General features: G+C 37.7%; 1 protein-coding gene across 9 annotated transcripts in view; it reads right to left on the bottom strand.

Moving 5' to 3' along the window:
- The window catches only part of HECTD1 (HECT domain E3 ubiquitin protein ligase 1), a 63,708-nt gene that overhangs the window by 36,908 nt on the left and 12,904 nt on the right, over positions 1 to 13,896 (bottom strand). For 6 of the 9 annotated variants that reach the window (XM_035109990.2, XM_060273066.1, XM_060273062.1 and 3 more), the window contains exons 2-13: positions 13,473 to 13,738; positions 8,085 to 8,319; positions 6,987 to 7,214; positions 5,673 to 5,954; positions 5,045 to 5,333; positions 4,762 to 4,838; positions 4,576 to 4,674; positions 3,460 to 3,574; positions 2,334 to 2,508; positions 1,833 to 1,971; positions 1,200 to 1,370; positions 584 to 806 (exon numbers count right to left, since the gene is read on the bottom strand). In XM_035109990.2, the coding sequence (XP_034965881.2) occupies positions 584 to 806; positions 1,200 to 1,370; positions 1,833 to 1,971; positions 2,334 to 2,508; positions 3,460 to 3,574; positions 4,576 to 4,674; positions 4,762 to 4,838; positions 5,045 to 5,333; positions 5,673 to 5,954; positions 6,987 to 7,214; positions 8,085 to 8,319; positions 13,473 to 13,612 (2,173 nt within the window). In that variant the 5' untranslated portion in view covers positions 13,613 to 13,738. The remainder of the gene's footprint in view (positions 1 to 583; positions 807 to 1,199; positions 1,371 to 1,832; positions 1,972 to 2,333; positions 2,509 to 3,459; positions 3,575 to 4,575; positions 4,675 to 4,761; positions 4,839 to 5,044; positions 5,334 to 5,672; positions 5,955 to 6,986; positions 7,215 to 8,084; positions 8,320 to 13,472; positions 13,739 to 13,896) is intronic. The other 3 variants (XM_060273069.1, XM_060273082.1, XM_060273068.1) reach the window with 2 other exon arrangements.

Genomic DNA, 13,896 nt, shown 5'->3' with positions numbered 1-13,896 from the left:
AATCAGAAGATCTATTACAGCAATTATTCAATAAATAAAGCAATCTTACAATTCACTGCACACTTGGCAGTGAAAAGGGGGCAGCAAGCAATATCAACTATGTTTAAGAGCTACAGATAGTTTAAGTACAATGTGAAACTTCTAGCTCAATGTCTTTCAGTTTCTCAGTTCTGATCCACCTGATGAGAAACTTTGCACCACTTTTCACACACATGCAATTTCATTCTGCTAGCAAGTTGCAAGCCACGTCATCATCATTCCAACTTGCTTTACCTGAAATTCAGTGGATTACCACTAAATATTGCCTTTTAATTACTGTTTGACTAATATTAGTATGCATGGAAAGAAATGAAGACAGAATGAAGCTAAGATGTTCACTGAACACAGTTACAAAGAAGTAAGTTGCTGTCACATGCTAGTTGACAAAAGCATCACAATAAACTGACCACCTTCCACCTGTTTACATCCTTTACTATTTAGTGAGCCAATTCCTGTAAAAAAAGAATGTCTCAAAATCAAATATATAAAATGTAAGATTCTTATGATATCTTTAAAGTATTACTAGTTGAGAACAACATTGTACCTGAACTATCAGATCCTCCTTCAGGGCTGCCACTGGAATACATTGTAGCTAGCTTCCCATCCAAGATAAATCTGAACCAGCCATTGCTACCATTTGATAGCTCCAAAGCTGCAGAATCACTCCAAATATACAAGCAGTCTCTTCCCCTAATGATTGACCAGTCTCTCCAGTGATAGGGTTTACCCTGCTGCAACTCTTTAGCATCTTCTTGAGGTTCGTCTTCCTGTAAAACAAGATAGTTTAAATTCATTGGTTGTGGAATTCCTCAAGGGATCCACAAGAAATTGTAAAACACAACCAGTATACCTGCAGGCTACATTCTTGCATAAACACTTAGAATTTCAGCACACAGTGTCTGCATACAATGTACTGAAAGACGCTTAAAAACTGGTATCTTAAAAGCATGCTAGAGACACAGACAAGTTTGCCCTTTTCTCTCCTATCCAAGCAGAAGGCAACAGACTGCAGCACCAAAAAAGTTTCTTAAATGAGTGTTAACACATTAGGTCCAGCAACCCATTACTAGAATTTAATGTACTTTTCACTGATATTCATTCACTCAAGGCATATCAGACAGCACTCGGGACATATATGCATTCAAATATTGTGTGCTTACTTTCTCTGGTTTAGATTCTTCTTCATTCTCATCATCAGAGGATGGTCCTGCCAAAGTTGAGACTTTACTTATTACACCAAGCCTAGCGAGCTGATCCAAGAACAGGTCACCTCCTTTATCAACCAGATCTCTTATGATCTGTAATGCTAGCAAGTGGCCATCATCGTCATCCTGTAAAGGTTACACAGAAGTAAAAATAATGGTGATGTACAGTAACTCACTTAATATCTGATGTACAGTTAAACATTTATTACATAATTAACACCCACCACTCCCAACAGAGTCAATCACTCATGCCCATACAACTGCAGGAAAGTGTTAAATCTAATTTGAGAAGTAATCCTTCCTAAAACAAGAAATGTAGAGCCATTTCACACATTTAACAAACCTACTGTACACCCAACATGGAATCACAATCAATCCCAATTCCAATTGGATATTTCTATAGGAAGCACCACAATCAATTTCTTTGCTTCTGAGATTGAATCCACTTAATCTAATCTATTCAGAGGCATGTCTAATTGTTCTTAAACTTCCAGTAGCTTCCTGGACTAAGCATTTCAGTGCTCCACCACACATACAAACTAAACTGATGCCATTAGAAAAGTAAAGAAATAGAAAGATAACAATTACCTCTTGATCTAGAACAGTAGCCGTGATCTCTACCAGAACAGTAGGCAAATTATGCCCAGCATCAGAATCACAAACCTCTTTTAGAAGAGCTTCAGAACAAAAATGAATCATTTTTCTAATGAGAGCAAGACTTGCTTTCCTTTTAGAAAGAGAGAGAAATAATATTTTAAAGAATGAAACAGGAAACATACATACTTAGAAGAGCACAACACATTGGTAAATGCATTGAACTGCTACCCAGTTTACTTGCTGTGTCTATTGCTATCATCAGGTAACAAAATATTCTGACTCTGGCCAAGCTACAAACCGGACTTGGAGTTGGGTCATTGCTAATTTGCATTTTACCAATACCATTCAACATACCACCATATATAAATCATCTAGATTTTGCTTTGCTTTTGGCTTTGTCATTCTTGAAAATCTAGAGCCTTGAAAGTATCCTAGCCACACAATATAGCATGTGAATCTCCACATGTACACACAGCCCTTTCCCCTTTGTACCTTATTGAAGGCAGCATAGTTTGTTGAAAAGTTTGAGCAAACACAGGCAGCAGTCTTTTCAAATATATTGGTGCCATTTCTGGATCACCTCTGGGCTCATTTGTTTCTTCTTCATCTTTGTTTGCATCTTTCTTTTTCTTTTCATCACCTTTGTTAACTGGACACATCCAGTCACCTATAATTATAGACCACTATTAACACTGTTATGAGTTTTAAAATTGTTTTAAAGAAACCATATATAAACAATTTCCAATGCAGACACAGACTAGGATAAGAATCTCCACAATAGGCTACTATAGATTTGTCTAGTGTTAGGCTCTACATCTTATATTCTGTTCCCTATCTTTGGGGAAGAGTGCACATGCTTATATAGCCGAAAAAGAGTGTCTATGCAAAGACAGAGGTATTGGCAGACTCTGGAGGAACCCCAGGTTTTACAGAAGTACAAAGAATCTTAAAGAAAAACCCTTGCCCTCCTGCCTCTGTCATGTGAAGAGGGTTGTAACCCAACCCATTCTCCTCATCCACTACCTTAAATCCCTGAGGTGGAAAACCCTCAAAAACAGCCCAATGAGGACTGCACAAAAAACAGTGGGCATGGAATGCTAACTGATGGGGGGGCAGTGTTTGAGGGGTGAATACCTAAAATTGTTTTGTTTTTGTCTGCTTGCTCCTACAGCAGGATTTCAGTTGGCCTGCTTATACAGCCTGCTCATATAGTTGATAGCTGCATGTGAAGCTTCAGAAAGAAGTGAAACAAGACACTGCCATGTCAGGCTGTTGTTACTCTTCTGCCTTAACCCCCACCGCAATATTATGCCACAGACTATTATGGCATTTTTTCTGGACGTGTGGCTGTCATAACTACATGAAAAAACAATCTCTTATACTAGTTCCATTTGTTTTGAAACAGGGCAACAACAGTGAGCTTATGACTGAATGCAGTCCGTTTATTTCAAGAAAAACTGGTAATAAATAATCAAACTGTTAATATTTCAGCAGTATAATGATTTTTTTAAAATTTGCTATCTTATGGCATGGATTGAATTCTACCTTATTAAATTCAACTTAAATTTAACCATTGCTTTACTTTGACAAAAAGTGCCTGGAATCTTTTTACACTAACCTGGAGATTGAAGAATAGCCACTACTTCACTGTGCCCTCTTTCACGAGCCTTGTCCAAAGGAGTCTTTCCATCTTCATCTCTCAAATCTGGATTGGCACCATGTCGCAAGAGAGTCTAAAAGCAAGTTATTATTAACAGAATTACTGGAATAAAAAAGCTACTCAATATGTCAATGGTACAATTTAGGTTCCTCTGACTATGCACAGAACAAATTAATGACTTCCTCCCTCTCCTAAAGGGCACCACCCCTTACTTACTATTAGAATCAAACCACAATATGTCATGATATCTAAACCAGCTAGCTACAGTTTGAATTATTGCTCCAAACCAGAATTGATTCTAGTTTGGAGTAAGCACTCCTACTAATTTGCTGGTTCAGACAGCATAGTAAATTGGTTTTTGTTTCAAACACTAAAGAATTACGGTATGTTTTACAGAAGGAAGGAGGACATACACACTGCTCTTGCTCAAAATAATCCAGATCATTGAGGGTTGTCTGAAGGCAGCGATTGAGATGGTGAGATATGTTACATTATGTTTTTGTGAACAGTTTTGTACAACTTTCATATTTGCCAGGGGCACAAACATAAAGGTAAAGGTACCCCTGACCATTAGGTCCAGTCACAGACGACTCTGGAGTTGCGGTGCTCACCTCGCTCTATAGGCAGAGGGAGCCGGCATTTGTCTGCAGACAGCTTCCAGGTCATATGGCCAGCATGACTAAGCCGCTTCTGGCGAACCAGAGCAGCACACGGAAACGCCGTTGACCTTTCCACTGGAGCAGTACCTATTTATCTACTTGCACTTTGACGTGCTTTCGAACTGCTAGGTGGGCAGGACCTGGGACCGAACAACAGGAGCTCACCCTGTCGCGGGGATTCAAACCGCCAACCTTCTGATCGGCAAGCCCTAGGCTCAGTGCTTTAGACCACAGCGCCACCCGCGTCCCACGAACACTAAATAAAAGTGTTTCCAAAAAATAAGAATCACATATGCCAAACATGAAGTATTAAGGGAAAGGACACTTTTTAAAAATACATACTTCAGCTGGTTTAAATGTTGATAAGAGATGGAATGATTTGTTATGATAGAAAAGATAAATATTTAAAAATCACCTTTGCTACCTGAGGTCTTCCAAAACATGCTGCATAATGTAAGGATGATGACCGTTGACCCCTATTAACATCAGCACCTCGTTCACAGAGAAATTCAACCTGTTTACAGATGAGCAACAGTTTATTTTTACTTGTACAATTTACTTTATGCAGAAAATCAAAATAATGTTTCTTTTCCTTGTTTACCATTTCCTGAGTTCCAAAAGCAGAGGACCAGTTTAAGAGAGTTTGTCCTACATCATCCATAAAATTTGCTTCAAAAGCTAGAGGAGTGGAAAAGAAAGTCATTATATGTTTGCAATGATATAAATGAAAACAAAACATTAAGTCTCGGTATTCTACCCTGCATATCAAACAAGCTAAGAATCATTTTCAACAAAAATATTATTCTTAGAGCCCATACATTACAGAGATAAACATTAAGAAGCAAACTAGAAATTACAATGTCAAATAAAGGTCATTTGCTTACCACCTGTGTCAATAGCATCTATAAGGGCATCGGTATCTTTGCTGCGGATGCAATCTATCAGCTGCCGATGGGAACGGTCTCCAGTACTATCAAGTCTACGCAATCCTGGGATTCTGCCTGTAGATCCAGCACTAGACTTTGGCAAGGCTTTCCGTCCTTCAAACAGTAGCACCAAAAGGAGATCTACCAAACGCATGGTATCAAGTACACATCTTTCATCACCCTGCAATGCACTCTCTATAGAATCTGGAAGCTCAGATCTTAGGAGATCCTGGAAATAATTAAAAGTCTGAACAATAAAAATATACAGGACTTTAGAAAATCCAACGAGAAAGGGATTGCATCTCCATATTTAAAAAAGCTAAATTATTATTATTAATTATTATTATTTCAATTTACATTCCATCCTTCATCCCAAAGGAGCTGAGGAAGGGAGTATAAGCAAAGTTCAAGTGTAGCAGTAACAATTAACATTTTAAGGGTTTTAGAATGTGAAATAAATGAAGGTCTTCACAAATTTATTCTTATTTATGATGATGACAGAAAATTAAAGAAACAATGAACATATAATATCTTCCAAGAAGTAAAGGTTAAGTTTTAATTAGATATTTAACAAAGAAATTCTTACATGTGTTACTACTGGAGATCCTCTGCAGAGTGTTGATAACAGGCTTACAATAGTTGACACCTGGTTACTTAATTTGGAATCTGCAGATGCAGATGGTGCTCCTGTGCTACTCCGGCCAGGTTTACATGCTGAAGATGGTCCTGAAGCTGTGCCACCTGCTGCAGCCATTCGAGATAATAGCTCCTCAGTTAGTCCATGTTTGGCTAATGGCGCTGGATCAACTCCACGGCGTGTAAATCGGTCAGCCAACGAAGCAAAACAACGCAGTGCACCATCTGAAACCTGAGGGAACAAGTCATTATATAATTAAAAAGTATCACACAGACCAAGATTTGAAAGGCAGCAAATTTAAAGTAAAAGCATCAATATTGACATTCAGTAAATTATACAAGAACACTGTTTCATATCAATCCACAGCTTCTTTACTTTCTTAGCTATGCATGATTTCTTTTATGACAACAGTAATTTTCTAATTCAAGTTCTGCATAGGGATTGTAATTGGGGAAATGAGACAGAGCATTACATTTCAGATATGTGTGGGATGAATAATCTCTGACCCAAGCAGCATCCACACAACTGTTCCAGCACAAATCCCTGCACCTAAGAAAGAATACCACATATCCTCATTACAGTGGTATAGTGTTTAAAAGTATCAGACTAAGACCCAGGAGACCCAGTTTTAAATCTGCATTCAACCACAAAGCTCACTGGCGACCTTTGACATCACTTTCTCTTCTGCCTCCCAAGATTTATGTGAAGATAAAATGCTGAGGAAATATCATGTGCACTATCTTAAGCTTAAATAGCAGCTAGCGCTTTTCCATAAATACTTCCACAAAAGCTTGTGCAAGAGTTTGCATAAAAATTAGGCAGGTTCTACGGCAGTCCCAAAGCTTTCATTTGTGCAAAAGTTTGCAATTATGGAGGAAACTCTTTGGCTTTAATTTCACTCTATGTGAAATTAAATTAAAGCACAAATATAAACAGATCACTGTTTACCGATCACCATGAGTAAAATATAACTTCCACATGTAAAAAATAACATTTTTTTCCTTCACATTTCCATAAGAAAAGCCAACTGCTATCCCTCTAATTCCCCATAGGAATAAAAATTAAATGTTACATTAGAGCCAAGGATTTCATGCTACTTGAAATTAATCCTACTACCATACATCCTACTACCATACAACTGTTTACTTGCACTAGCCAGTGCTGGCAATATGAACTAAATTCATTGTAATATTTGTTATACAGCTCTCAGTTCTGGAGTAACCTATTTACAGTGCTTTCAACTACATATTCTAAACTGTTTACCTGATGGTCTTCATGTTTTAACAGACTCGAGAGGGATTCAACACAAATCTCTAATGAGGAATCCTGAGGTTCCATTTTTCCACAGAGTCTGGATACTACAGCCATAGCAGAATGCAACGTATCTTTATGAACTAGGTGCCCACTGTCACGAATAAATGTCAACACACAGTTCAACCCCCCTGCTTCAAACACGGCGCCTGATTCACGGGTACAGATGAGTTCCAACACCTAGAATGAAAAATTACACAGACAATCATACAACAAAGCAGGTATTCTTTCCAATTCAATTTCCCCAATGCTTATTCACTTTTTATTTAAAAATATTATTGATCAAAATCATCAGTATAAATGCATTAAACCTCATATGGTGTCAAAAAAGCTATAAACATGTAACAGATAGGGGGATGTGTATGCTGGCCCTGCCCCTCCACCCCAACATTACCCTGTTGAGCAGCAAGATCTGAAGGGAGTTTGCAAGCATGCATGAATCCATGATCAGGAGCCCTGTGCTGACACATGTACAAGCTCTTTTCAGACCCTGAAGCTCAACTTGGCAAGTGGGGTGGTGGGGCGGAGCTGGAGCTGGAGCACACAGGCACCCACCTCCTACACGTTTACAGTTTTATAACAACTGAACAGGGCCACAGTTTAAAAAAGTGTTATGCATATCTGACATTAGAACATCAGAAGCAGTTTGTGTCTGGAAGTTACAGAACCCTAAGGTAACTGGATAAGACATGAGAGTTTTAACAGGCTATGGCTTTAGCAGTCTCAAGGTTAAAATGTCTATGCACAAAGCAAGATACGTTACAGAAGATCCGCAAACAGGATCTCTCGCAGGTTTTTAAAAATAATGTTAATAGCAATTGTGGAAGTACAATTCGATTTCCCACTTTTCAAGACAATTTGTCCACTAAGGCACCTACTTGAGACTGTTTGGGATAAGGGTATATTTTTGAAGAAGTTTTATTGTTTTGCTTAAGATATCAAAATTTAAAGCAATTATGTCCTGATCTTGTAAGTAGAAAACTTTTATAAAAACATTTTCTTATCACGAAGTTTTATTTTCTGTAATGAAGGAAAATTAATACACCATACCTTTACACACTGCTCAGCCAAGTCTCTGCTGGTTCTGTTGTTAAGCTCAACAACTACTAAACGATTACAAAGTGCTTTGATAGCACCATCCACTCCCACAATCCGACGAGTGCATTCCGCTGATACATCCAAATAATAAGTTATAGCACGAGCTGTTACCTCCAATACATTGTCAGGAGCACTTTCATCAAGGAATATTTTACACAGTGCTGGCAAAAAGGTACGAGGGGGACATCTGCAAGAAGAGACAGATTACTCATCACTAGCATACACATTTCCATATACATTTCTGTGATCTTCGCCATGGCATGGGGTCTCAGGGTCCCTTCCAACTCTACAATTCTATGAAAGATTCTATAAGCCACTGTCTAGATTTAACATCTAGACCAAATAAAACGATTACAAACTGTTCTGGGGTCACAGATATGGGCTTGAATACTAATTTCAGTTTCATGAACAGAACACTTGCCCACTGTCTGAGTCTCCCTCTGCAAAAAAAATAAAAAATGTTCCTAATAGTTGGCTGACCCTCTGTAAGATACTAGTAGCACAGGGTACTACAAAATGAAAACAGAACTGCTAACAATTGGGGGAACCTTCCTGCATGTGCATAACTGCCTTCGACTCACACAAACAACTTTGGATCCAAACCAATATCCACAACTGTAGACATATATTCTGGTTATAAGCACACCATCTATGGTATATCTGGAATGGAAAAGGAAATCTAAACTAGTTAAAAGCCTGTATGTGAAAATATTTTTGTGTATGTTTTTCTGAACTTACAGAGGACCTATGCTTTAATTTCAGTTACATAGTAAAGGTAAAGGGACGTGCTTTCAAACTGCTAGGTTTGGCAGGAGCTGGGACCGAGCAATGGGAGCTCACCCCGTCGCGGGGATTCGAACTGCCGACCTTCTGATCAGCAAACCCAAGGCTCTGTGCTTTAACCCACTGCGCCACCCACCCAGCTACATAGTAAACCTCAATTAAAAGCCAAAATCCAGTAATTCAAGGTAACAAAACCACAACAGTACAAGCAAAAGACAAATGAGACTACTCTGCACATCTGAAACATATTTTGACAGATTTCAATTCTTTTGTCTGGTTACTGTTAAATCAGGCATCCCCAAACTGCGGCCCTCCAGATGTTTTGGCCTACAACTCCCATGATCCCTAGCTAAGAGGACCAGTGGTCAGGGATGATGGGAATTGTAGTCCAAAACATCTGGAGGGCCGAAGTCTGGGGATGCCTGTGTTAAATTAATGCCTCCTTATACATATGACATATTAATTTGATAAATCTGAGTACATGAAGGCTTGCCTTAATGAGGCTAATGGTCAGTTCTCTTCCTTGCCTAGCTTTAATAATGGGTTCAAGATCAAGTATATATATAAAAATATGTTGGATATTGTCATGCACTAAATATTGGGGGAGTACCACAGCTGAACAGTAGAGTACATGCTTTGAATGCAGAAGGTTCATCCTCAGCACTTTCTGGTATTTATTATGACATTGTCTGGCTCCACTTAACAAAGTTCTCTAGGTGAGTTACAATAAGTAAGTTTTTAAAAAGTTGAACTACAGTGGAAACCATAAACCCATTAAAGAGTAAAACTATACAATTGGTTGTTGTTGTTTTAAAAAAGAACTTTGCATCCCCAAAATTAAAATGAATTTAAAATGAAGCACAGGCTAAGAAAAATATGTAAAAGTCCTACGTGAATGGAAAGCTCAGTATAAGGCAGTTTTCCCACATGAAGTGCATGATTGTGTTATTCTGTATGTTCACTCCATAATCTGATTTGTCTACTCAGTTCTGAGTTTTCATTCCACAATAATGATTGTGCACAGAAAATTGCTTTGCCTAAAGCAAAAAAACTTGGAAAAGATCAAATAAGTTAAGGAGCTAAATGCCTTTAAATTTTGTGATGAAATGGCAGCAAGATAAGTGAACCAAGTTTCTTGCACATACTCCAATTCAAATAGGTACAAAATAATCACCCAAATTACCACTGTGATAAGAAAAGAGGCATAATATTGAGAAAAAATATGAAATTAATCAGCAATATGTTTCACTATAATCACCATTCTACCTTTCTAAAGGCTGTTTCATACAATATACAGTGGTGCCTCGCTTAATGAATGCCCTGCTTAACGAAATTTCCGCTTAACGAAAGGATTTTTCCAGCGGAGGTTGCCTCGCTAGACGAATTCGTTTTACGAAAAATTCGTCTAGCGAATCGCGGTTTCCCATAGCAATGCATTGAAATTCAATTAATGCGTTCCTATGGGCAAAAAAGAAATTCAAAAAAAATTCCATGCATTCCTATGTGATTTGCTAGACAAATTTTTCATTATAAGAAAAGACCCGTGGAACAAATTAAATTCGTCTAGCGAGGCACCACTGTATCTTCTATGGAACTATCTTGTACTTCCTCTATAGGGTGGCTTCTCCGGAGTTTTGTATGTGCCTGCCCACCATTCGGAACAGCCCACACATGAGCTGGCACAAGCCATCACCCAGAATGTTTTGAAGATGCCTGGAGACACAATGAAACCAATTTGCCTGGAAGAGGCAGTAAGTATTAAGTGGCTTACTGCATAAAATCATGCAAAGTGGCCCTAAACCACTGAAGGTTTGAGTCAACCTGGATGAACCTGAAAGTTTAGAAATTGCATAAATTAAATATTTATTCTACCTGCAGCCCTACTGAAACCCTAGAGCCTGTCCCTCTCCACATATGCCAACTCTCCATTATGTCCATTTCCATTGCTGCCATAGGAAGAATTTAAGTACTGTAAAGTTTTGTTCAAGAAACATGAGTCTGGGTAACCTGGGTAATAACTTACAGCAACTAGCCAGTCATCTTGCTACTCTGTAACACCGCATTTGTTGCCTCAAATAGCAAAGCCATTTTACTCACTGTCCACAATACAACCTAAGTAAATACTATATTATACACATTTATTTTTAAATTTATTAGTTCTTGCCAATTACTCCAAGAAAGCCCTAGCATATTAACACTGGTAAAATAGCATTAACATGGTGCAATCACCCCTATTGTGTGTAACTGTCTCCAGATTAAAGATTCCACCCTCCTTTTCTGTAGGTAAACATGCAAATTGCATGTTCACATATATATATAAATAGAAGCACGGACAAGCCTAGGAACACACAGAATTCTATGCCTGAGCAGGGCTGCTCATTTTAGCAAGGAATATACTTTTAAACAAAGAGAAAATACGCATACACATTATGAAACAAATACTAGATAAAGAACATTACCCCACAGAATAAAAAGTAAAAAAAATCAAAAAATAAACTCTTGAGTTCTTATTTACCTAACAAAAGAATCCAGTGTCACAATTAGTTTTAATACAGAGGGGAATTTAAAGATTTCTGAAATTTACAAACAGGAAATAGACAGGAAACACCATGCACCAATGTTACCCATAACCATTTTACTATGGTAATTAAATAAAGATGGTTCTGCACAACTATAAATTCTGTGGTTAAAACTCTGAGGGTGATATCCAACTAACAACTCCCTCTAACAGAAGTCTGTGCAAGGATTTTCCCCCCCTCCCCCAAGTTGGCTTGGTGCATGAAAAAAGAATCCCCAGAACAGTGTGGGGAGGGGGAGGAAGGGGGATCATTCTAACTACAGTAGCTGAAATGCTTATGCTGATGGAACAATTGCCATAGAGCTACAATGAATTTCTCCCACCAAGTCTATTCAAAGTATGACTAACACTGGATATTATTATTATTTATATCCTGATGGTTTCCCAGACAGGGACCCAAGGCTGCTTACTTGCAGCTAAAATAAAAAGCTAAAAACATAGGGCAGAAGCAATCATTTTAAAATTCAGTGGTAACTGCATCAAAGTATATATAGTATTTAAAACTTTCTGAAGTGTTACTGTGAAAAAAATGTGATGACTAATGATCAGGCTTCCTGAATCACAGTCACAGAAAGGTGACTTAACACTACCAACTAATATTAACAGGACAGATGGACTGAAATGAACATCGCTGAAATGACTATCACTACCTGTAAAATGCTTTTTGAAAGTCAACAGTTTTACAAACAAATTTCTAATCTGTATACCAAAATGGTTGTATTTAAACTAGTTAAGTCCACTAAGGACCAGAGTGCATCTCCAGTGTCCATCTCACTAATTTTAAGTTTGTGGTTTTAAGGCTCTCAGTCATAGTAACATACTTTTAAATGGCAAAGATGTTCCATTTTCCTTGACTTTAGGTAAAATGTGGTTCCAGAACTAATAGACATAGGGGCTCAAGAACAGGCAAGCATTCATGCTACCATTTCCCCCCTAAAATCTGTGGTTTCTTAAGCTCTCTGGTCACAACAAAGGGTTTACTTACTCTTGGCAGATGTATTTCATTACAACTGGGAAAAATTTCTAGGTCATAATAAAAAGCAGTTTACTGCTCAGAAGAAAAACTTTTAAAGCAATATTGTTCTAATAACAACTACTCTTACTAGCTCTTGAAGGAAAGAAAAAATCCTACTAATCTCAAAAACAAAAGGCACCTTATTAAATCTCCACAGTTCCTTCCTAATGTATCAATAAGTAAAGGTTATCTTATTTAATAATAGTTTCCAGTCACCCACAGCAACTGACACAATTTAGAGACCTTAAAAATTATCAACTTTCAGTTCAGCTTCTCAGAAGAGAATTATATTTTAAAACATTAAGATATGGTATAAGCACTATATTACAAACTTGTCCACTGTGACCCATAATTTCTAAGATTAGTACTAAAATCTATTTCTGCTAACAGCTGCAACATTTTATAGTTGTTATTTAGTCAAGGCACAGCTGAAACCCTCTGCTAAGTTTTAAAGTTAGCAGTAACTGAACCGAACACTAATCTTAAATATTTCAGAGTATAAAGAAATAGAAGAACTTGAAATGAAAAATTGATCTTTTTAAAATGGTCTTGCTTCTGTCATCGTATTTGGAAACACGCTTAATTAAAATTATCTTCCGCCCCCCCAATAGATCCATATGAAGTAGAGCAAAAGCTGTAATGCAGATGTTTTTGTTATACCCAAGGATCTGCACGCATGCTAAAAGCAGTAAGCAAGCTCCCAAGAAGGAAATTAGTCCAGCTGCCTCCAGAAGAAACTGCCTTTAACAAGAGTACAAACCTTATGTTAAAACAGATAGTGCTACAGCTGCTCTTTTTTTTTTTTTACTTCTTTTAATGATCACTACTGGTGTCAATGGATTGCTCAAGTCTGCCTAGAAACACTAGTTAACAGATTCAAACAGCAGTATTTCAGCATGATGTGGATGAAATTGATCAGCAGATGTAAGCCTACATGAAATTATGAAAATAAAAATTTACTTACGTTTCAAAGCATCGATCTACATTGTCAGACATCAAAAGCAGCATACATAACTGCTCCAGAGCTATTAGTTGCATGTCTCTTTCATCTCCTTGCCCCATCTGCAGCCACTCGAGCAATGTATCTGGGTCCACATCTGCCATGATTTTAAAGAGCTGCCTTTTCTTAAATTAAAAAGTAACCAAAAATATTCTTAAAATATGGTCAGAATAACTTGAGTGCAAAAAATCTTCCACTCTGCAAAGATCCCAGGTTTCTATAGTCTTTGCCTAAAAAAAGAAAAAGCAATCCATCAAGAAGTGTACAGCTAAATTTTAAATTGTGCTTTCCAACCATATCACAACATTCTTATGCTGCAATTCTATACATACATTCCCAGGAGAAAGCCCGATTGAACTGAACGGAATATATTTCTGAGTATATGTTG

This window comes from Zootoca vivipara, chromosome 1 (genome assembly GCF_963506605.1).
Source record: "Zootoca vivipara chromosome 1, rZooViv1.1, whole genome shotgun sequence".
NCBI classification, from domain to species: domain Eukaryota; kingdom Metazoa; phylum Chordata; class Lepidosauria; order Squamata; family Lacertidae; genus Zootoca; species Zootoca vivipara.
The sequence above is the reverse complement of the archived record's forward strand: the minus strand, read 5'-3'. Positions and strand labels throughout refer to the sequence as shown.